Source organism: Mauremys mutica, chromosome 9 (assembly GCF_020497125.1).
Source record: "Mauremys mutica isolate MM-2020 ecotype Southern chromosome 9, ASM2049712v1, whole genome shotgun sequence".
Taxonomy (NCBI): domain Eukaryota; kingdom Metazoa; phylum Chordata; order Testudines; family Geoemydidae; genus Mauremys; species Mauremys mutica.
In genome coordinates, this window is record NC_059080.1 from 43,723,032 (window position 1) to 43,747,615 (window position 24,584).

At 46.1% G+C, this 24,584-nt stretch overlaps 2 protein-coding genes across 7 annotated transcripts in view; both read right to left on the reverse strand.

Annotated features, from left to right (window-relative positions):
• The window catches only part of LOC123377623 (probable E3 ubiquitin-protein ligase MID2), a 432,199-nt gene that overhangs the window by 277,729 nt on the left and 129,886 nt on the right, over positions 1–24,584 (reverse strand). The gene's annotated exons all lie outside the window — the stretch shown is intronic.
• On the reverse strand, positions 15,489–16,963 carry LOC123377624. Its single transcript, XM_045030751.1, has 2 exons — positions 16,389–16,963; positions 15,489–15,989 (listed from the first exon to the last, which is right to left on the reverse strand). Exons 1-2 carry the CDS (start codon positions 16,957–16,959, stop codon positions 15,916–15,918), a joined length of 645 nt encoding a protein of 214 aa, XP_044886686.1. The 5' UTR covers positions 16,960–16,963; the 3' UTR covers positions 15,489–15,915.

Genomic DNA, 24,584 nt, shown 5'->3' on the forward strand with positions numbered 1-24,584 from the left:
GGTGTCCTAATTAGCTTGCTTGCCTTAATTGGTTCTAGCAGGTTCCTGATTGTTCTGGAATAGTCCCTGTTATTTTACCCAGAGAAAAGGGTCCTGCTTAATCTGGGGCTAATGTATCTACCTTCCACCACTCTCCTGTAGCCACTTGGCCTGACCCTGTCACAAGCTCCATGGATGGAGATGGGGGTGTGTGCAAAGCCATTGCCCCCCCAAACTATATACGTTGATAAAAAATTACTAATATTTTCTATGCACCTGTGATTCCTTACGTGAGGGGCGAAGCCAACTGGAACCCAACTGTCTCCCCTATGTCTGCCCCTCACGGCTGGTATCTGTGTGATCGGGATTTGAAGATGATGCAACAATATGCAACTGCCTCATTAGCGGCTAGCTATTTCCAATTGACTTAGGGTATATCTATACTACCCGCCAGATCGGCAGGCAGTGATCCATCCAGCAGGGGTCAATTTATCGTGTCTAGTCTAGACACGATAAATTGACCCGAGTGCTCTCCCGTCAACTCCTGTATTCCACTGGCGCGAGAGGTGCAGGTGGACACAACGGGTGACCATCAGCTGTCGACTCACTGCAGTGAAGTCACCGTGGTGAGTAGATCTAAGTACGTCAACTTCAGTTACATTATTCACGTAGCTGAAGTTGCGTAACTTACATCGATTCTGCCCCTCCGCAGTGTAGGCCAGGTCTTAGATGACGCGTTAGTGTGTAAGAGTGCTGATACTGTGATGCAAACAGACACACATGTGAAGAGCTCAGTTACCAACAATTTCAGAAACATACTCCCAAATATTGCTATCTATACATTACAACAAAGAGTGCTCAAATGCATGGCTAGGCTATTATACAGTTCAGTGTCGCTGGTAGGTGGTACCACATCTTTGACACCATAATTGGTACTTCCTTCTGTAAAGCATGAGTACTACTTTAAAACATTGCAATTAACCTTTTAAAGTTTTAACATCAAGTGACATAACTTGATGGCCTTATCCAAAAGCCAGGAAACATAAAATGGACCTTTGGAAATGTTTTTGTAAAAGCGACTGTGGAACCGTCAGTGCCTGTGCCACAGCAGGATTTCACAGCACCTCCAGCCCGTGCCCTGTCACCGCCTGCCTTGGCTCTAGACACTTTATTGCAAGTACTGCAAGAGATTCTCAAATCATTGGATGCAGTGAGTATGGATTCTCTCAGCACAGGTCTGACTGAAGATGGCATGAGAACCTAACTGTTCCTACAGGTCTCAGCAAAGAAAAATCAATTGGCCTAATCAACCACATCTGCCTGGTTTTCAAAGGAGAATGTATGGGAAGCACAACTGTTCTTTTTCAGTTTTCCATTACAAACAATTTCCTTGGGTTGAATGGAATATTCAACAAGATGCTGTATTCTGCTTTCCATGCCATTGCTTCCACTGTGAGAAGGACTATGTGGACAATTCAGGTCATCAAAAAAGGTGTGCAGAACTGCAAAAAAATTCTCTGAAAAATTGTCTTTTTAACATGCTATTTCCCAGGTTCTTGTGAAATGTATGGAAAAGTGGCAATACTTCAAACACAGTGAAGAAACAGGATCAGTAGCAGTGAAGCTTTCAGCAAATCATAAAAGTAGTGACATATACTGGGATTACCTTACAAAGATTTGTAATAGTGTCAAGTTACTTTCGAAGCTTGGGTTTATCATTTCGAGGACATGATGAGGGAAAAGAATCTAAATTGAAAGGGAATTTTCTTTAATTTTGTAATTTCTTTTCAAAGTCTGATTCCACTTTCAAGAAAATGCAGGCAAATTATTTTAACTACACAAGCCTTGTCTTTCAAAATGAAGTGCTAGAGATTTGTGCAGATTTAGTTTGCAAAGAAATTGTATGGCAGTGAATGAGACTGGTTTCTTTGCTGTAATTTCAGATGAGCCCAGGTCATTTAAGACAGAGCAGCTTTCAGTTTGTATCTGACATGGAGACCTAGGGATTAAAAAAAGGTTTGTGTGCTTCATCAATTTCTTGCCTTCCCAAAATGCAAATGGCATTTATACCACAATAAGAAAAGCTTTGGAGACAACTGGATTACAGAATCTGCTGACAGTTGCACAGTCTTATGATGTCAAGCATCAGAGGACAAAGAGTCCTGTGGCACCTTATAGACGAACAAATGTTATGATGATTCTTCTGTGATGTCAGGACATGTTGCTGGGGTTCAACACTGAATGCAAAAGACCATCCAACTGCAATATACGTACATTGTATGGCACACAAACTCAACCTCATCCTCGTGGAATGCTCCAAAGTAAGTTGAAGTCCTGTGGGCTTTCTTAATATAATTGAAAAATTGTATTTGGTCTTTGTGGAGCCAATTAATCAGAGTTTTCGCAACATGCAGAAAGCTTTAGGTCTTAAGTGTCAAGAGATTGTGCAGCCCAGTGACATACATTGGCCATGTAAATGTAAAAGTGTGTTTGCAGTAAAAACACAATACACTACCATCATGCGGTGTCTTAAAGAACTCAGCGACCAAGGCAAAAAGTGGTCTGTAGAAGCAAATGGCCTTTATCATGTGTGGAGTTTCATTCATTGCGTGATTATCTTTCAGCATAGTGTAACCCCAAAGGAGATTACATAGATTCCTGGGGCTTTGGCTACACTTACACTTCAAAGCGCTGCCGCAGCAGCGCTGCCGCGGGAGCGCTTTGAAGCGCTAAGTGTAGTCAAAGCGCCAGCGCTGGGAGAGTTCTTCATGCAGGGCTCAAGGCGCTGGGAGAGTTCTTCATGCAGGGCTTCATGCAGTTCTCTCCCAGCGCTGTCCGTACTCCACCTCCCTGTGGGGAATAACGGACAGCACTGGGAGCGCGGCTCCCAGCACTGGGGCTTTGACCACACTGGCACTTTGCAGCGCCGCAATTTGCAGCACTGGAGAGGGTGTGTTTTCACACCCTGCTGCAGCGCTGCAAATTTGTAAGTTTGGGACTCTGTCTGCTGGCAGCTCAGGGAGAGGCACACTGTCCCTGGTAGGGAGGGGGAGCCAAGGCAGACTCAGAGTCTGCCCAGCAACCAATAGGGAGTGACAGGCCTTCCCAGGGAGAAGCCATTTTGTAGTCAGTCTGGAGCCAGCCAGGAAAAGGGCAGGACTGGCTGTGTGGGGAGCTGGTGAGTCCCAGGCCTGCATGCAGGGTTTCCCCTGAGAACAGGCCTCTAGGGACCTGACCGCAGATCCCTCAGCAGGGTTTTTCCTTCCCCACTGATGATTCCCAATTTGTAGCGTTTGCTGGGAAATTTCCCCAGCCAGGCTGAGTTCGCCCTCCAGCTCCCTAGGTGAGACCAGTCACCACATGGTCAGCTCTGCTCTGTCTGCTAGTCCAGGGAAGATGCCTGAGTGTGTGACTGGAGGCTGGGCTAGGAGGCTACAGTTTGGATATTAGTGTAGTTGTATAACCTACACCTTGAGCCCTGCATCCCTTTGTGGTGAGGGGAAATCCTGGGACCAACGCAGCCCGATTCCTGCCTGAGGAGGATCCCTGACAGCAGACAGCAGCCAACCTGCAGTGACTGAGGAGTCCAGCGTCATCTTCGAACCTGAGGATCATTCACTGAGTTTGTGAGTGCACCATCTTTTAGTTAGTTAGTCAGGGAATTTGTTTTGGGGACCCCCTACTCCCTGAACTGTGTTCTCAAGCCAGTGAGTGAGGGTTTGAGGATTTTATAACCTGCTGCATATTACACCTGCGGAGGGATTTACCACCTCCTCCCACTTGTGAGTCCTTTGGGCTGTACTGAACCCAGTCAGTCACACTGCTAAACCACTGCAAAGAAGAATTCTGTGATTATAGGTCATCAAGGGCCCCAGCAAAGTACACGTACCAACGGGACACTAATTTTACATTTACTACATCAAGTCACAGGTATTTTCAGAGTGGGCACCAGTGACCCTAAAAATAGTGTTTCACCCTGTTATGTTGTATTTGTCACTTGTTTAATATAATTATTGTGTTGAATATATTTTTATGTGTTTGTGTTTATTTCTTGGAAGTCTCCAACTATCTGGCAAGTAAGTGGGGATTACTCTGTAGTTAGAATTTTCCTCCCAAGCTGCCCTGGTGACCCTGCCAGGAAGGAGCAACGGAGGTGGAGGCACCGCCAAATAATTTCATAGGAAAAAAGGAAAGAAGATACACCCTGCTGAGTGGGTGGCGGGATCCAAAAGAACCCAGACCTGTCCATCAAAACCTGTAAGCAGATTGGCATTAAAGGAGCTAACCAGGTGGAGAGGGGCGCTACAATATTCTGAAAGTTGTTCGTGTCTCTCACAAAGGACTTCAGGGTGTTGGTACCAAGCTTGCAAATGCTTCATCTATCATAGGAAAAATGAAAGTGTACTTTGAAAAATGCAGAAGTGAAGAAGGCTGGAAAGAAACATGGAAAGAAATCTCAGTATTCTGCTGAGACCGCAACATTGCGGTGCCGGATGAAGATACTTAAACCAAGAAAAAAGAAGAACTGTAAAAGCCTCAGCAACTCTTACGGACTTCATTGTCCCAATAACTGGGTCAAAGAGAGCATGTAGAAGAACCAACAAATACTCATGAAACGCCCGAGACTATAAATGCACCTGAAAAAAACAGGTGAGATCAGCAGTTACACCTTCCTGTTTTGGATTGCATAATTGTACAATTAGAGAGACCGTTCTCAAAAGAATCAATGGAAATTGCTGAAGTCTGTGATTCAGTGTTAAGTTGTGACAAAAATGGCATTCAGCCACTCTTGCAGAAATATGCATTCCCACTCATTATAAATCCTCACCTTGCAGCTGGAGAAATTGACCTTTTTGCCGGTACTGAATCTCTTGTTACCTTTCAAAGAATTAAAAAGAAATACCTCAAATCATGTACCCAAACTATTACAAACTCATTCAGTTAGCTCTCATATTGCCAGCTGGAACGGTCACATCACCAAAAGTTTTTCTGCTACGGGACAGATTAGAAACTGGTTGTGTTCATAGAATCATAGAATAGACGAGAAAAGAAAGATTTTCTTCACTGGCTCTTCTTCACATAGAAGCCGATTTAATTGCAAGACTGATTCCTAAGAACATTATGGGTGTTTACACTAACTGAAGAGAAAGAGGACTGCATCTAAATTAAGGTAAATACAGTATTTCTAGACAATACTGGGTTTACAATGGCTCAAAAGGGGCCCCGGCCCAGCCTGCTCCACTTGTGCTGCGCGCGGAGCAGCTGGGTCCTCTCCACTCCCCCGGCTCCTCCCCCCCACCGCTCGCTCCTCTTGGCCAGCAGCCGGATGAGGGCTCCTGTCTGCCCCCGTCACCGGCAGGCAGCTGCCGATGGAGATGGACGCGGAGAGGAGCCCTCAGCCGGTGACCCTCCGCTTTGGGCTCCCCGGAGGTAGAGCCCGCCTCTCCCATCCACTCTGCAGAAGTGGCGGGCTGGGAAGTTGATGGCTGCCTCCCCCCCCCAAGTACCCCATGTGAGGAAACGCCTCCTCTGCCATGGGCACCTCCAGTGCCAGGTAGGTAGGGCTGGGTGGAGCCCCAGCACTGGAGGTGCTCCCGAGCTTCAGCTGTCCTGCCTCCTGGCACTGTGCTGGGAGGGGGGATCCCTGCTCTGCTCTGGCTCAGCAGAGCCGGGGGGCAGGGCGTGGGGGAGTTAGTCTGGGGGGGATGTTGGGTTGTGAGGGGGTGGGAGGTGCTGGGCAGTGGAGGAGGTTTGTATGTTTTGGGATCCTAGGCAGTGGGGGTCTGTTGGGGGCGGGCGCTGTGTAGTTGTAGTGGTGAGGCTGTAGGAAAGGGTACTGGACAGTGGGGGAGATCTGTGCATGTTGGAGCCCTAGGGAGTGGTGGTTGTGTGTGGGGTGCTGGGAAGTTGTGGTGGGCTTGAAGGCAGGGGGGCTCTGGGCAGAGGTGGTGAGTGTGCAGGGTGCTGTGCATTTGTGTGTGTGGGGGGGTGCTGGGTGGCGCTCCATGGACCCTCCCCCAAGCGGAAGGGACTTGCTAGCAGCACAGGGCCAGGTGGGCCAGTGTGTATCTGGCGTATCTGATGGTTTGTAAACAGTGCCCTCACACTGGGCAGAGCAGGACTGCCCCCGCCATGCCATGCCCCGTTATCCCTGGCCGGCCTCTTGCTCCAGGGACCAGCCTTCCCATGCCAATGTTCCATTGCCCCCATGGGGGCCCACAAATATGTTTGGCGCCTGGCCCACAAAAGATTCATTCGGCCCTGTTTCTATAATAAGACAATGTTTATGTATCTCTAAAACTAGAGATAGTTACATAAAAGTGCTCATGGTAGCTCGTAAACATATCAAATAATTAAATTAAAACAAGAAATCAAGGGTGATTAAATAATAAATGTACACTCTGATTTCAAGTACATTGTAATTTAAATATCAGTAATAATCAGTACATTCAAAAGTCAGACCTATATTCAGAGCCATCCCTAGCGGACGGCAAATCAGGGTGACCACTCCGGGCCCCGCGCTTTGGGAGACCCCATGGGCCGGCGCCATTGGCCGGCACCACATGGGCAGCAGGTGAAGCGATGGCTGGGGGAGGCTACCCCTAACCCCACCCCTTCCACCTGAGGGAGAGCGCGGTGGGCGGGAGAGCGCACCGCGGCGGCGCTGCAGCTTCCCCAGTTCCCTGGAGCCCAGCGGCAGCGCTAAAGCGGGGCCCTGGGGGGGCGGAGTTACAGAAGTCAAACTCCGCCTATGCACAGCACATAGTGGAGGCCTAACTCGCTCCGTACTTTACGAATGGGCTTGGAAGGACTAGATTTTTTTTTTTTTTTGGTAAATGTCTATTTTATCATATATACTAAAGTTAATGAAAAATATTTCAATCAGTAACTGCAATTTACAGAGGAAAAGTGAGAAAAATTTTGGTTGAGAAGCTGATTTGTGGATATTTACTTTGTATATTTTGACATGTGATGTTGACAATTTGTGTTTCAATGGTTATAAAAAACTAACTTTTTGAATCTCAACATCAACTGTCATTAAATAATTATCATCTTCCCTTCCCCACATAATTTCCCACACCTATGAAATTTTAAATCAACAAAACTCTAAATTTTTTTAAATAAACATTGACATTATCTATCAAAATTATTTAAAAAAATATTTAAAAAATCTAATTCTGCCAAGCCTATTTATGACTGATGAATTAGGCTAACTTCTCTCACCCCAGGAAGAACAGACTGGGCTTTGCTAACTGTCAGGATACATCTATACATAGTCTCTGGGTACTTGACATAGAAGAGCCTGCAGAAGCAACAGAATTCTCAAACTATCTGAACCAACACAAAAATCTTTGCTAAGACGATGTTAAAGTTCCAGGCACATGCCTGGACGTTGAGTGCATGTCATCTTTAATCCTGTTAAGAGTTAAAAGAAAAAAAAACCCTTCACTCAAATGCTCCAGGGAACACAGAGCTGAGTTTGTGCTTCCCAAATACACCAAGATTTTAAGGAGTTGCATTCTACCAGTGACCACCAAAATGAGAATGCATTAGTCATCTTCATACCATAGTAGTTATGCTGCTGAACAATATGCACAGAACACAGATAAGAGTAGCATATATTCCTAATTAGAAGGCAATCCAGAATCAAGAACATGCAGAGGTATGAAAGTAAGGATTTAAAAAACAAAAGAGATTTTGTCAGGGATATAAACTCTCCTGCTTGTGAGTTTAAGCTGTCCTCTGACTCATGGCTTGGGAAGAAACACCCCCTCTGATCAAGGTTATGAATTTATTCCACCACTACCCAGTGCAGGATTCTTACATCTTCTTCTGAAGGATCTGGTGCTGGCTGCTGATCCAGTCTGGCAATTCCCATGTATCCTAAGCATCCCCACTCCTCTTTAATGGCTAGATCCTGCTAGCCGTGGCTCGATAGGAGCATATTACCATTATTAATCCTGCTATTCACCAGGTAGATTATTTTTCCTCTCTGGCCACTGAACCATACCACAGGTAATTTGTTGAGCTACCTCAGCGTGGACACTGCAAATATACCTATGACCTGCTGACCCATATGCACCACCTCTGCTGAATTTCACAGGGATGCCTGCCTGTGGGAGTGAGTTCACATCCATCTGAGCTCCTCACACAGGAATAGACTATGATGGACTCTGCTGAACCCAGGGCTTGGACACAAAGTTTTCCAGCTTCTCTATCCATGTCTTGCAGAGTTTTTGGCAGAGATATAAACCCTCCTATACAACAGACTCTGTTCATGTCCTCCAAACAGAGCTCAGTGCCAGCCCCATCTCCAGCACATCCTCATTCTATGCCCAAACAGCCCCATGGGGCTGGAGGTTGAACCCCACAGAGCAGCACCTGTGTAGTCTCCCCATGGCCTGCACCTGCCTTTACAGCAGAACTGAAGTGATCCTGCTGCCTTTAGGACCCTACATGCCCACAGCAGGTGCAGCAAGAAGTGGTCCAACATCATCATTCATAAAACAAAGTGTTAACTTAAAGTGCTGCAGCTCTCCTCCTTCAATGTCACCCTGTACACTCCATCAGCATCCAGATTCTCATCATGCACTTGAGCAAATGAAATCAGGGCAAGGAGACGGTACAGAGAAAAATCAGGTATATCTGATCAAGAAGAATCAGACAAAGGCTGGTACAAGTAACTGATTCAAAACCATTAGCAATGCAGTAAGAGTGGCCTATTCCCAGCACGCAACAGTCCTAGCAGGGAGATATTCTTCTTTAAAATAAATAAATATAATCCCCTCCAGTCGTGTTTCTTTTGTACCTCACCTGGCCAGTCTAAGTCCATCTGAGCTCCTTTTACACAAAGTAGGGCAGAAAGGGCAGAGCACCTTCACTCTTGGCCAGTCAGTACCACTTGCCAGGAGCCAGGTACAATGCTGGAGATCCCTTTCTGAGGGGGATGGAGGCATCCATCTGCTGACTTGACCTGGCAGCCTGGGCGTGGTATGCTTGTGTAGAGCCTGCATCTGAGATGTTACGGAAAGGTTGCCAAGGCTCATCCATCTGACCACTACCCCATGCTGCTTATCCACGTGGGCACTAATCATAGAATATCAGGGTTGGAAGGGACCTCAGGAAATCATCTAGTCCAACCCCCTCTTCAAACTGTTGTTCTTCGAGATGTGTTGTAATGTTCTGAACCTGATGGTCATTAGGAGATCTGTTTACAGGTTCCGGCTGTGAATGTATTCATGTACAACATTGTAACTGTGGTGCAACTACAACATTATCTGACCACAGGGGGTAAAGTAATCAGGCAGGGAGGGGCACCTCCCAAGCTAGTTGTTTACAGAAAAGCAATTTAAAATACTCATCCATTGTCCAACCAGGCAGGGATTTCCCTACACCTCCCCTGAATTTTCCCAACACCCCCGTGCCCAGTAGTCAACTAGTTACATGCAGTGTTGCCAATTTAGTCATTGGTTGGAAATCTGAATTTAAACTGAAACATTAATACACACTTTAAAAGCATATACAGTGTATGATAAAATACTTGTACCTGAAAACGTATTTGGTTTGAAAAGTATGAACAAAGACCAGCTTCCTCACACTGCTGTTTTTTCTAACAATGTTGGCGCATTCATTTCGGCAATGTTGGCCAACCTTATAATTTCAAATGATGATTTGTAAGCAAGGTCTGAACGAGCTCTCCCCTGACAGCTAGTGAGGAGCCTGGGGAGGGGGGAAGGCTTAAGGACCAGACTGTATTTACATGAACTCACCTACTTTGCCTAGGTATCCAGCAGACAGAGCTGTGTTGCCCAAGAGACCAATTTTGGCTGGTGTTTGCAGTTTCTGTACTAAACATTTTTATTATATTATAATTAATGTTTACATTAGAACGGCTATATTGGGTCAGACCAATGGTCCATCTAGCCCAGTACTCTGTCTTCCGACTGTGGTCAATGCCAGGTGCTTCAAAGGCAATTATCAGAACAGGGCAATTATTGAGTGATCCATCCCCCGTCACTATTTCATCTCTGAATTTGTAATTTTTCTATTATGTAAACTTTCTGTTTATTTTTACCCCAAGGAGGTCTCTGTTGTGCAAACCATGTGGAGCATCTGTGCAAAGTGAACTGATGACTGGGGGAAGTTTCACTTTTGAGGGGGATGAACCATAGGGGAAAATTCCAAGTGTCAGGTAGTTAGAACTTGGGGAGATGGATTTGGGAGGACTCGGGATCAGAAGGAATTGTTGAGGTCACTCAGAAAGAAGGGAGGGACCATATGCTTGTAGGCTGGTTACTGGTGTCAATGCACTGAACCATAGCACCAGAGTATTAAGATGCCCAAAGTTACAAGGAAAGGGACGACAAAACCCCTTATTGCTCTGCGATCCCCAAAATGTCATAAATACACACAGGGACCAGCACTTGAAGATGTATGCTCTGCACTGACAGAACCAAGAGAATTTCTAAGCACCATGGCTTGAGCTATTGCTCCCACTGCAGTGGTGGATTGCCAGCTGAGCTCACAAACACCAGGAACAATATCCATTTCTCTTTTAGTACCAGCAAGTTCCAACAGCTGAGCTAGACCCAGTGGTCCATCTAGCCCAGTATCCTGTCTCCAGCAGTGACTGGTACCAGAGCTTCAGGGGTAGTGCACAGATCAAGGCAATTCTGGAGAGATCCATCCCTGATTTCCCCTCCTGACTTCTGGCAATCAAAGGTTTAGGGTCGCCCTGAAAATAAAGTTACATCACTGAACTAAGAGCCATTTATGGACCTATTCTCCATGAATTTATCTAGTTCTTTTTTGAACCCAGTTATACTTTTGGCCATCACAAAGTCCCACTGCAATAAGTTCCACAGGTTAATTGAGCATTGTGTAAAAAAAGTACAGTACCTCCTCACTTAATGTTGTAGTTATGTTCCTGAAAAATGTGACTTTAAGCGAAAGGATGTTAAGTGAATCCAATTTCCCCATAAGAATTAATGTAAATGAGGGGGTTAGGTTCCAGGGAAATTTTTTTCAGCAGACAAAAGACTATATATATATATATATATATACACATACACACACACACACTTATACTGTGTGTGTGAATGTGTGAACATATATATACATACACACAGTATAAGTTTTAAACAAACAATTTAATACTGGTACACAGTGATGATGATTGTGAAGCTTGGTTGAGGTGGAAGAGTCAGAGAATGGGATATTTCCCTTACTGCTAAATGATGAACTAGCAATTGGCTGAACCCTCAAGGGTTAACTCTCTCACTCTACAAGGCAGCAGGAATGGAGAGAGATATGCACATTTCCCCTTTAAGTACACTGCCTTGTTAATTAGATCAGCTTGCTGAGACCGCAGCTGCTGTAAGCTCCCTCCGTCCTGAGCCCTGGTGTGTCCCCCCTGCTCTATGGAAGTTGGGGTAAGCGGGGAGCAGGGGGACACCCTGACATTAGCCCCCCTCTTCCTTCCCTCCCCCCCCCCAGCAAGCAGAAGTCTCCGGGAGCAGCTCCACGGCAGAGAGCAGGAGCAGCACATGGCAGTGGGGGGAGGGATGGCTGCAACTGCTGGGCAGCTGCTGCACAGGGAACTTAGGGGAGCAGGGAGCTAATGTGGGGGCTGCCGGTCCACCCTGGTTCCAAGCCCCCACCAGCTAGCTGAAACGGGCTGCTCTTCTTGCAAGCAGTAGACAAAGCAGGCAGCCAAATGACATTAGAAGGGAGCATTACACAACTTTAAACGAGCATGTTCCCTAATTGATCAGCAACGTAACAACAAAACAACGTTAACGGGACGACCTTAAGTGAGGAGTTACTGTATGTCCTTGCATTTGTATTAAACCTCTGTCTATTACTGCAATGGGTGACCCCTGGTTTTTGTATTGTAAGAAAGGATAAATAACACTTCTGTATTCATGATTTTATAGATCTCTATCATATCTCCCCAAAATCATCTCTTTTCTATGGGCTTATCACACTTAAAATACTACAGAGGCACTGCTGTGCTGCTGCAGCACTTCAGTGTAGACACCACCTATGCTGACAGGAGGGGGTCTCCTATTGGTGTAGGTAATGGGTCAATGAAAGAACACTTCCATCAACCTAGCATGGTCTACACAGGGACTTAGTCGGCTTAACAATGCCAATCAGGGGTGTGGATTTTTCACCAACCCCCCAACAGACATAGTTAAACTGATCTAATTTTCTAGTGTAGACCATGCCTTAGCTAAAAAGCCCTAATCTTTCTAGTCTCTCCTCTTATGGAAGCCATTCCATACCCTTGAGGATAGAGTAGACTGTTCTCAGTGGTGGCAGATGACAGAACAAGAAGCAATGGTCTCAAGTTGGAGTCGGGGAGGTCTAGGTTGGATATTAGGAAAAACTATTTCACTAGGAAGGTGATGAAGCACTGGTATGGGTTACCTAGGGAGGTGGTGGAATCTCCTGCCTTAGAGGTTTTTAAGGCCCAGCTTGACAAAGCCCTGGCTGGGATGGTTTAGTTGGGGTTGGTTCTGCTTTGAGCAGAGGGTTGGACTAGATGACCTCCTGATGTCTCTTCCTATGATTCTGTGATCTTTGTTGCCCTACTCTGAATCATTTCCATTTCCACTATACTCTTTTTGAGATGGGGCAACCATGGATTTATACTGTAGCATTATGATATTTTTATGATATGTTTCTGTCTTATTTTCTTTCCCTCTCCTAATAGTTCCTAACATTCAGTTAGCCTTTTTGACCACTGCTGAACACTGAGCTGAAGTTTTCAGAAAATTATCCACAATGACTTCAAGATCTCTTTCTTAAGTGGTAACAGCTAATTTAGAGCCCATATGTGTAGTTGAGATTGTGTTTTCCAATGTGCTTTACGTTGCACTTATCAATATTGAATTTCATCTGCCATTTTGTTGCCCAGTCACTCAGTTTTTGAGATCCCCCTGTATTTTTTGCTTAACTATCTTGAATAATTTTGTATCATCTGTAACCTTTGACACTTTGTTCATTCCCCTTTCCAGATCATTAAGGAATACATTGAATAGCACCAATCCCAATACAGATCCTTGGGGACCCCACTATTTACCTCTCTCCATTGTGAAAACCGACCATTTATTCCCACTCTTTGTTTCCTATCTTTTGACCAGTTACTGATCCATGAAAATACCTTCCCTCTTATCCCATGACTACTTAGGCTACGTCTACAGTAAGAAATTAATTCAAATTTATTCTATTTGAATTTTTGGAAGCGATTTTATACATTCGGTGTTGTGTGTCCCCACTAAAGCGTGTGAATTCGGCGGCGTGTGTCCACAGTACTGAGGCTAGCATCGAATGTTGGAGTGGTGCATTGTGGGAAGCTATCCCACAGTTCCCACAGTCTCCGCCACCCATTGGAATTGTGGGTTAAGCTCCTAGTGCATGATGGGGCAAAAACATTCTCGCAGGTGTTTCTGAGTGTGTGCCGTCCCTTGCTCCTCTCTCCATGAAAGCTACAGCAGATGCCATACCTGTCACCTGGTACTATGAATCCACCTCGCATGTCCTCTTGTCTTTCTATCTACTCTTTTATCTAACCATTTCCCGCCTTTTTTGGCTACCATGAACCGAGCAGCACAGTTTCCACCACAAACTCTGCTCTCCCGCTCTTGCATCGCTAGCTAATTTTTCCATGTTGTCTGTCCTGGGCTTGCATGCAAGCTACAGGAGGCAACAATTCCCCGCCGTTTTTCGGCCATCGTGAACTGAGCCACACAGCTTCCGCCGCAAACTCTGCTCTCCCTCTCTTGCAGCTCTAGCAAGCTTCCCGACTCCGTGAAAGCTACAGAAGACAACCATTTACCGCCTTTTATCAGCCATCTTGAACCAAACAGCTGTCCTACATTTCGCGCCCTTTTTCCAGGATTACCCGTGCAAGTGCCATAGTGAGGCAAGCATAGAGCCCACTCAGATCTCTGCTGCAGTTTTGACCATTGTAAATACCTCGCACATTATTCAGCAGTATGTGCAGTACCTGCAAAACCAGGCGGGGAAGCGACGACAGTGCGATTACTATACTGATGAGGACATGGACACAGACGTTCCTAGAAGCACGGCATGTGGTGACTGGGAGATCATGGTGGCATTGGGCCAGGATCATGCCGTGGAACGCCAATTCTGGGCCCGGGAAACAAGCACAGACTGGTGGGACCACATAGTGTTGCAGGTCTGGGATGATTCCCAATGGCTGCGAAACTTTCATATGTGTAGGGCCACTTCCATGGAACTTTGTGACTTGCTGTCTCCTGCCCTGAAGCACAAAGACACCAAAATGAGAGCAGCCCACACAGTTGAGAAGCAAGTGGCCATAGCATTGTGGAAGCTTGCAACGCCCGACAGCTACCGGTCAGTCGGGAATCAGTTTGGAGTGGGCAAATCTACTGTAGGGGCTGCTGTGCTACAAGTAGCCAACGCGATCATTGACCAGCTGCTATCAAGGGTAATGACTTTGGGAAATGTACAGACCATTGTGGATGGCTTTAATGCACTGGGGTTCCCTAACTGCAGCGAGGTGATAGACGGAACGCATATCCCTATCTTGGCCCCAGCACACCGGGACAGCCAGTACATAAACTGCAAGGGGTACTTTTCCATGGTGCTGCAAGCACTGGTGGATCACAAGGGATGTTTCACTGACACCAACATGGTATGGCCTGGAAAGGTGCATGACGCTCGCATCTTCAGGAACTCTGGTCTGTTTGAACAGCTGCAGGAGGAAACTTACTTCCCAGACCAGAAAATTACTGTTGGGGATGTTGAAATGCCTATAGTTATGCACGGGGACCCAGCCTACCCCTTAATGCCATGGCTCATGAAGCCATACACAAGCACCCTGGACAGTAGTAAGGAGTAGTTCAACTATAGGCTGAGCAAGTGCAGAAAGGTGGTAGAATGTGCTTTTGGACGTTTGAAAGCACACTGGTGCAGTTTACTGACTCGGTTAGATCTCAGCACAACCAATATTCCAATTATATTTGCTGCTTGTTGTGTGCTGCACAATATCTGTGAGAGTAAGGGGGAGATGTTTATGGCAGGGTGGGAGTTGAGGCAACTCGCCTGGCGGCCAAATTCTCACAGCCAGACAACAGGGCAATTAGAAGAGCACAGCAGGGCGTGCTGCACATCAGAGAAGCTTTGAAAGCCAGTTTCATAACTCAGAGGGGTAGCCGTGTTAGTCTGGAATCTGACTTGCATCCGTTGAAGTGGGTATTCACCCACGAAAGCTCATGCTGCAAAACGTCTGTTAGTCTATAAGGTGTCACAGGATTCTTTGCTGCAGTTTCATAACTGGCCAGGGTACGGTGTGACAGTTGTGTTTGTTTCTCTTGAAGTTACCTGCCCCCTATATATATGAAAGGAAATAAAAGTCAAAAGTGTTTAAAAACTGTTTTGTATTATTTGTTGCACAACACGTTGAGAGAAATCAGGAGGTAGACCGGGGGAGGGGAGGTATTGGGTTAGGGGGTGGAGGAAAAGGGAAGGACAAGTCTAGAAACCAAATCAAAAGTTCGCATATGCCAGCTTTCTGCTGCTTGGGCGATCCTCTGGGGTTGAGTGTGTGGGGCCCCATAGCCTCCCCGCTCATGTTCTTAGGCATCTGGGTGAGGAGGCTATGGAACTTGGGGAGGAGGGAGGGCCGTTATACAGGGGCTGCAGCAGCAGTCTGTGGGCTTGCTGCCTTTCCCGCATTAGATCCACCATACAACGGAGCATGTCAGTTTGCTCCCCCATGAGCTTGACCATAGCGTCCTGACTGCTCTTGTCGCGCACGTCCCTCTTCTCTTCGTGTTCCTGTAATGCTTTATGGGACTGCTCAGTTCTTTGCCTCCACACATTCAGCTGGGTCCTATCAGTGCGGGAGGACTGCATGAGCTCAGTGAACATGTCGTCCCGAGTTCATTTTTTCCGCCTTCTAATCTGGACCAGCCTCTGGGACGGAGTAGATAGGGGCCACGTTGAAACATTTGCACCTGCGGGAGGCGAAAAAGGGAGGGTAGTATTTTAAAAGATACATTTCAGAGAACAAAGGGGACACTTTGGTGTGAGTAAGCCATCACACACGGCCGGGGAACAGAATTCAGCTTGCAGGCAGCCTAAGGGCACGTGGGGTTCTTCTACGTTCATTTCAATGATTTCAAACTGCTGGGCCCCCTTTCCCATAGCAAGCAATGCCTGGTGGATTTGCCATATAAAAGGAGGGCCTGCGGGCTCTCTGGGATGATCGCTTCACACAACACCACCCCACCACCCTGCACGGCTCCGATGAGGCTCTGAGCATGGATGAGCCCTTTAAACTAAATGCAAACAGCCCAGCGTGGCTGGGTTCCCCCCGACCCCCACTGCGTGGCTCCAGTCAGGTTCTCACTCACCAGAAGTACCTTCTCCAGGGTCATGGTCCAAGAGCCCACCTTGGGAGCGGGGGGAGGCTATTGGCTCCAGCGTTAAGAATAGTTTCTGGCTAGGGGGGAAAACGGATTCCCCACTTGCCGTCTGTGCACTGTTCTCCTCCTCCTCCTCCTCTTCATCCTCCAATGACTCTTCCTCATCGCTCCGTGCAACTCCCCCCTTGCAGGTGTCCACAGACAGTGGTGGGGTAGTGGTGGCGTCACCCCCCATAATTGCATGCAGTTCACGGTAGAAGCGGAATGTATGGGGCTGCGACCCAGAGTGCCTGTTCACCTCCCTGGCTTTTTGGTATGCTTGCCTGAGCTCCTTGATTTTTGTATGACACTGTTCTGTGTCCCTGGAGTAGCCTCTTTCCGTCATGGCCCTGGACACTTTAGCGTACGTATTTGTGTTCCTTTTCTTGGAATGTAGTTCTCCCATAACAGACTCGTCTCTCCAACATGCGATGAGATCCAGTACCTCCCGTTCGGACCATGCTGGAGCTCGTCTGTGAATCTGGGACTTCGTGATCTCTTGTGATGGTGGAGTCTGCATGGTCGCCTGTGATGGTGGACTGTGCTGATGGTGACCAAACAGGAAATGAAATTCAAAAGTTCCCGGGGCTTTTCCTGCCCACCTGGCTAGTGCATCGGAGTTGAGAGTATTGTCCAGAGCAGTCACAAGGGAGCATTCTGGGATAGCTCCCGGAGGCCAATAACGTCGAATTGCGTCCACAATACCTTTAACCAGGATTGCAATCTCGATTTAAGCACTACTCCACTTGCTGAGGTGGAGTACAGAAATCGGATTAAAGAGCCGTTTAAATCGAAAAAAACGGTTTGGTCTTGTGGACAGAATCATTTTTTTTCAAATTAACTCAGCTAATTCAAAAATAACAGACTAGTGTAGACCAGGCCTTAGTTTCCTTAAGAGCCTTTGGTGTGGGACTCTTCCCCAACAAATCATGTTTATCTATGTGTCTGATAAATCTGTTTTTTACTATAGTTTCTACCAATCTGCCTGATACTGAAGTTAAGTTCACTGGCCTGTAATTGTTGGATCACCTCTGGAGCCCATTTTAAAAATAAGCGTCACATTGGCTATCTTCCAGTCATCTGGTACAGAAGCTTGGTTCAGCAATAAGTTATATACTATGATTAATAGTTCTGCAATCTCATATTTGAAATCCTTCAGAACTCTTGGCTGAATCCCATCTGGTCCTGATGACCTATTACTGTTTAATTTATCAAATTTGTTCTACAACCTCTTATTGACACATCAGCATGGAACAATACTTCAGATTTGTCACCCAAAAAGATTAGCTCCAACGTAGGTATCTCCCCTACCTCCTCTGCAGCAAAGACTGATGCCAAGAATTAATTTAGCTTTTCTGCAATGGCCTTGTCTTCCTGAATGCTCATTTAGCATCTCTTGCATCTAGTGGCCCCACTGCCTGTTTGGGAGGCTCCCTGCTTCTGATGTGCTTAAAAAAACATTGCTCTTAGTTTCTGGGGTCTGGTCTACACTACAGACCTATATCGGTATAACTACATTACTCAGGGGTGTGAAAAATCCACACCCCTGAGTGACATGGTTAGACTGATCCAAATCCCCGTATAACAGTACTATACTGAAGAGAGAGCTTCTCCCGTGGACATAGCTACTGCCTCTCAGGGGAGTGGATTAACTATGCTGATGGGAAAGCGCTCTCCCGTCGGCGTAGGAGCATCTTCATGGAAGTGCTATACCGGTGCAGCTGCACCAATGCAGTGTTTTAAGTGTAGACCTGCCCATGGTCTTCAGCAAGGTGCTTCTCAAATTCTTTCTTGGCGTGCCTAATTTTTTTACACTTAACCTGACAGAGTCTGTGCTCCTTCCTATTATCCTCACTAGGTTTTGACTTCCAAATTTTAAAGGATGCCTTTTTGCCATTAACAGCTTCCCTTACTCTGTGTTTAGCCATGGTGGCATTCATTTGCTCCTCTTATTGTCTTTTCTGATCGGGGATATACATTTAGTCTGAGCCTCTACCATGCTGTTTTTAAGTAGTCCCCGTGCTGCTTGCAGGCATTTAACCCTTGCAACAGCTCCTTTTAATTTCCATCTAACAAGTGTCCTCATTTAGTGTAGTTCCCCTTTTTAAAGTGAATGTTACTGTGGTGGGGTTTTGGTTTTTGGTTTGTATTAATCTCCCTGCAAGGATGTCGATATTTCTGCTATGGGGATTACAGGCTGTGTTCTCAGAGATAGTAAGTGCCATGAACCATATAGCTATCTCTCTCACAGGACATACATCAGAATGACCTTTTAGCCTTTAGTAATCTGCAGTAATTTCTCTCACAGTAATCTCTGCTGGCTGTGCTAGCAGCATCTGTGCATGTTTGCGTCAAGGCACATTCAAATAATACAGATGCTCTTCAAATTATTCCTCTTAGGGTATGTCTACACCACCCTCCGGATCGGCAGGCAGCAATCGATCCAGTGGGGGTTGATTTGCTAGACACAATAAATTAACCCCCAAGCACTCTCCTGTGGACTCCTGTACTCCACCACCACGAGAGGCGCAGGCAGAGTCGACAGGGGAGCGGCAGCAGTCAACTCACCGTGGTGAAGACACTGCGGTGAGTAGGTCTAAGTAAGTAGACTTCAGCTACGTTATTCACGTAGCTGAAGTTGCATAAATTAGATCGATCTCCCTCCCCAGTGTAGACCAAGCCCCAGAAATCCCTTTATGGCATTTATAGCATCTGTAGACCTTCATGTGGCTCCCAGCCATGTTTTATCTTTAAGAATTCACAAGTTTCCCACACCACCTTAGCAGAACAGTCCTATGCAGTTGTTGTTCTCATATACTGAAAACAATTTAAATTCTTCAGGCTAAGCTACTTTGGAGTTACAAGTCACTGAAACACAGAATTCTTTGCCTAGAGTGTAAAACCCACCATTTCCCCCCCTAAATCTTATTTCTCTAAACTAGCTCATTCATTTATTCTCAAACTTCCCAGAATAGTTCTCTTCCAGTGGGAACCAAATATGAGAAACCACAGGCAAAAAGAAGCTTTTGTCGTGAAGTTAGACCTAGGTTAGAAGAAAATTGGGTTTATAATGGAAACTATCACAGTATTACCCTAGCTATTAGTCTCTCCAAATTTTAAAACTCCCCAGGCACTCTCACATTGCTTAAAACTTCCTCAAGACTCCTTATCCACTTCATGTCCATAAATACCTTCATGGAGCTCCCAGAGGTTTAAACTTTTACACCTAACAATGCCAAGATTTTCATCCAAATCTTAATAATGATAGTTCTATGCACTAGCTGGCACGGAGCAATAATATTTAAAAACAGTGTGAAATTTTTTGACCAAGCTATTTCTGAGCTAAGCTTCTACAAACACATTAGAAGACTTCAACTGTGCCAAGTCCCATAACTCAAGTTAGTCCAATTATCCTCAGATTCTCCAATCAAAACCATCTCTTCCTGCCTGGAAGAAATGAAAGCCTCAGAAAGAAAAGCTCTTTTCCAGTGAATCTGAGGATGGAGCGGTAAAACATCTGGCTTCGTATGGATACTTTCCTACAACCTTAAATGTGGAGTAATCACTGGGACTCTACACCCAGCAACATTAATAACTGTAGGAAGCTCTCATCCGTCATGAACTTTATTTTCAGACCACAGTCTAAAACTATCCAAACATTTTCTATCAGTAATCACCAGAGCTCTGATTCTCAAAATCCCCCTGTAGAAGCAAGTGAAGATTCTCCTGTTATCTCTTTGAAATATCCCACAAGACTTTTCTTTGCACTCTTGTTTTCTAGAATTATACTGTAGGCAATACAGACACCAGGAGGGATGGAAGGGATCTACTGACTGGGTTTACCAGGATACCTAAAAATCTAAGGCTGGCTTTTACAGTAAGATTAATTTCAGATAAATCAAAGCCTCTTGCAACTAGATTTGAGACTTGAAATACTTCCAGCCTTTCATACAGTACCATGGGTATGCAATTAGTGCATGCAGTGGTGAACACAAACTGGTACAACAGCAGCATTCAGACAGAAAATGCTGTTCCTCTGGTTAAAGGAAACATAACTACTCAACAGGAAAAGAATACTGTGATCTGTCTCAACTGAACTTGAGACAGACTTGAAACCACACCCCGCATGCTACAGCCAGTTGGCCCAAAGTGCAAATGAGTTGGGTCAGAAGAACTCTGTTTCCTTTCATAAATACATTTACTTGTCCTTATAAGAAACTTACTTAAAGGGCACATGGAGAGTCAGCTGAAACGCTAGTTCTCTGCAATCATACGTTTTCCAAATTCAAGCACAAATGAGGCCTTTGAGCCATACTCAATAAAAATAACCTGCCAAATGATCTCCTTCCACCCATTCAGAACACAGATGGGTTCGAACGGGATTCATCAATTGCTGTACTTGCAATGCACAGCTGGATGCAACTGATTAATCTGATTACTTTCCACAGATGAAAAGTAATATTTGACTCTGCAACCTTCAGAAAGCAAAAAAAAAAAAAGTCTACCATCTGGGCCAACTCTGCTGTCCTCAATCAGCCCACACCTGCCTCCACCCCGAATTGCTTGGAAGGGCTCAATGAACAGGGATGACACTCGGCGCATCCACACTCTGGAGACAATGCAGTGTGTCAGAACGTATATAGCTTTGCCAGAGATGCACTTCATTGGCTCAACCACTGTACTGGAAAGACATGATCTTCAAGTCGAGTGTTTTTGATCCCTGTACATAGCTGATGTAAATTACAGCCCTGTTACCAGGAGAGAAGGAAGAAGAGGAGGAAGAAAGTCAAAACAACACAGACTTGCCCAAAAGATCTGTGGCCATGACCTGTAAAAACTATAAGTGTTGTGTTCTCAAGGTATCTCTGCATTGCAGGAGTTTGTGGGCTATCTTCAGGGAATGATTAATAGAGCACTCCTTTGGCAATTTTAGCAAGATAGGCAGGCAGACAGACCTTATCATATCCTCATCCCAAGCAACACACTAACACTGCTATAACGGTTTCCCAGAGAACATTTTTCACACAGCACCCCATGCAGAGTGAGTGATCCTCTGAAAGCAAGGCTGACAGAAAGATAAAAGGAACACAATAGGCAGGAGCAGAAACAAGACACCTAAGCCATTCCTGGGAGATAGCACCTCTGAACGGAATCTTTTCCATTCATCACATTCCAGGATCACTTTGCTCAAAGCAGCAAAGACAGTTAGGAACACAGAGCTTTATTCCTAAAAACAAATGCATTAGCTCACTGATCCGCAGATCCATGGGTCACACAACTCGTACTGATGCTTCAGGCTTTTGTAATCAGTGTTCTCGTCTCCCCTTGCAAGGGGGATTCTTCCCCCAGCCCTAATACTCTGTCACCTGCTGCTGCTAGAACGGAAGGCGGTAAGCACAGGCTGGTACTGATAATGGTGCAATTTTCAAAAAGCACCCAAGTCTCATTTTCAAAAGCCTAAATCCCATTGGTTTTCAATAAGACACAGGGCCCGATTCACAAAGGCTCCGAAAGATGGAGCCAGACGCCTCATGGGATTTAAAAAGTGCCTAAGCAGGTTTGGTGCCTAATTCCCATTGAAAGCCAATGGGAGTCAGGCACCGAACTCACTTAGGTGTTGCTGTAAATCCCACTAGGCACTTACCTGCATTTTTAGGTGCCCAAATACCTTTGTAATCTGGCCCTTAGTCTCCAATGTGCTTAAGTTACTTTTGAAAATGGGACTTGGTAAAATTTTCAAAAGCACTCCAGTATCTTATGTCACGGAGTCCCCAGGTGATGCTCTGGAACTGCTCCCCACAAAGCCAGTCAGGACTTTGGGGAGCCTCCTCTCCCTTGGAGCAGACTGTCTTCAGGGCAAGAAGCTCACACGGCTTCACCTTCCTGGGTCTGACCTTGGAGCATTCAGCATATGCCCCTCCGTGCGCTTCCCATGGGGTCCTGGGGAAGCCATAGGGTCCTGCACCCCCACTTCGCAGTCAGATGTGACTCTTAGCCAGCCAGTAAAACAGAGGTTTACTAGATGACAGGAACACGGTCTGAAACAGAGCTTGTAGGTAGAGAGAACGGGACTCCTCAGCTGGGTCCATTCTGGGGCCCAGCGAGGCAGACAACCCCATCTGCCCTCACTTTCCGTCCCCAGACAGCTCTCAACTGAACCCCACTGCCCAGCCCCTCCTCCTCTGGGCTTTGTTCCTTTCCCGGGCCAGGAGGTCACCTAATCAATGTGTTCACCTTTACCCATCCCCTTGCAGGGGGGAAGGGCCCGGGCCATTAGTTGCCAGGAGACAGAGTGTCGGCCAGAAACTGAGGAACCCACACAGTATTCAGAGGAAACTGTAAGAACAATCCCACTTTGTCACATCTTAATCTGTAAACTGGTAAACATTGCCTCAAAAGTCAGGCCCCATGGGCCCATCTCCTGAGGGCAAAACCCTTGGAAATTCAGAGTGAACCTCTACACATTATCTGGTGATAAGCACATTCATATTGAAAAGAAGCAACATTACAGGGAGCACTCAGATTTATGCATGTAATTCCCACCAGTATTAATGGAAGATAGTCATGTAAATCCCCTGGGGTATTGCTAGAACACAATTTTAAACGAAGCATAGGTCAGACTGCTGTCTAATTAGTTCAGTCAGTAAATCATAGTTAGGTCACAACAGTAAGTCAGTGCTGCCACTGTGCTGACTGCATAGACCATGCTGATGTTTTCTTAACACTTTGTACACTGTCACAACGTATCCCAACCCCTGAACTCTCTATATGCTGCAGACATATGGACCCAGCCCCTAAGTATTATTCAGTGAACAGCTGGCAAGACATTCCAAATGATAACCCCTTCCTAATCCAGCAGCTTGTTCCTTCGGGCTTGTGAAGCCATTCCGAGTGTTTATGGGAGAGGTCTCCTTTTTCCTCACTCCCATACCTACCCCCTGGGAAGTGAACACCATGATTCATAGAGTTGAAGGCCAGAAAGGAGCATTAGATCATCCTGTATAACACAGGCCCATGACCCAGGCTGATTTCCTACCCATCAGTCAGAAGGCCATGAAATAAATGTTTTACCCAGTGTTGAGTTAATCTGCAGAACTCACTGCCACAAGGTACTATTGAGGCCAAGGCCTTCCCAAGGTCTAAGAAGCATTAGACCGACACCTGTACAATGTGTAGAATGTGAACATCCGCAGTCAGGAAAGGTAGAAATTTACATGGGGCTGAAAATCTGGTATGCTTCAGGACATATGCCAGTGACCGACTGTCTGGGGTTAGGAAGAAGCTTTTCTTGTGGGCAGGTTATTCAACACTTGTCCATTAGGATGTGGAGGATGGGAGGTATGCCTTCCTTGGAAGCACCTGGTCCTGGCTAGTGACAGATCCCAAGACCAGAAGGAATCACTGTGATCACCCAGTCTGACCTCTTTTAATACAGCCCACAGTATTTACCCAAAATAATTCCTGGGGGAACCAGCACATATCCTTTTTTTTAAAAATCCAGTCTTAATTTTAAAATTATTACTATGGCTAGGCCTTGCAGCAGCTTTATCACACATAACTATGCATCACACCAACGATATGGAACAAGCCCGGACCCCACTCTGAAGCACGCATAGCTGCAGCTTTTTACAAGGAGCATGAGGAAGGCTCTTCTCGCACCCCAACACCTGCAGCCAATTCCTACAAGAGCCAATGGAAAGTCCCAGCAAACACCTGAGATAGCTGCCACCACATGCTGACATCGGCCATTTTAGGTCCGCTCTAACTCCCTTCTGCCAAGCTCTGGTGCTTGCCTGGTGCTCCCCCACTCCAGTCCCCAGTTTACCATGCTTCTGCTATGCCTGCACAGTGTATTACAGGGCCTAAATACCAATGCATTTTGAATGGAGCCACAGAGCCTGATCCTGCCAACCATCCCTTCATCCTCCCACCAGTGCCCCCTACTTCTAGAATAGCCTCCCACTCTTTCCTGAAACTTCTCCAGCCCTGAGCCTGAAGGGACTCCCAATGGCCAGCCCCAGGACTCAGATTTGGGATTCAATTACTACCAGAGGCTAAACATCTGGAGTTCAGTACATGCCCACTATGCAGACTGCCCATCCCCCACAGAACCTCATCCGCTGGAAATTCATTCACCTGCACACC

Excerpts from the sequence above, each read along its gene's own strand:
- LOC123377624 (XM_045030751.1), bottom strand. The coding sequence starts at position 16,959 with ATGCAGACTCCACCATCACAAGAGATCACGAAGTCCCAGATTCACAGA. Across the intron at positions 15,990-16,388 it reads CCCTGGAGAAGGTACTTCTG|GTGCAAATGTTTCAACGTGG; the intron begins GTGAGTGAGAAC and ends CGCCTCCCGCAG.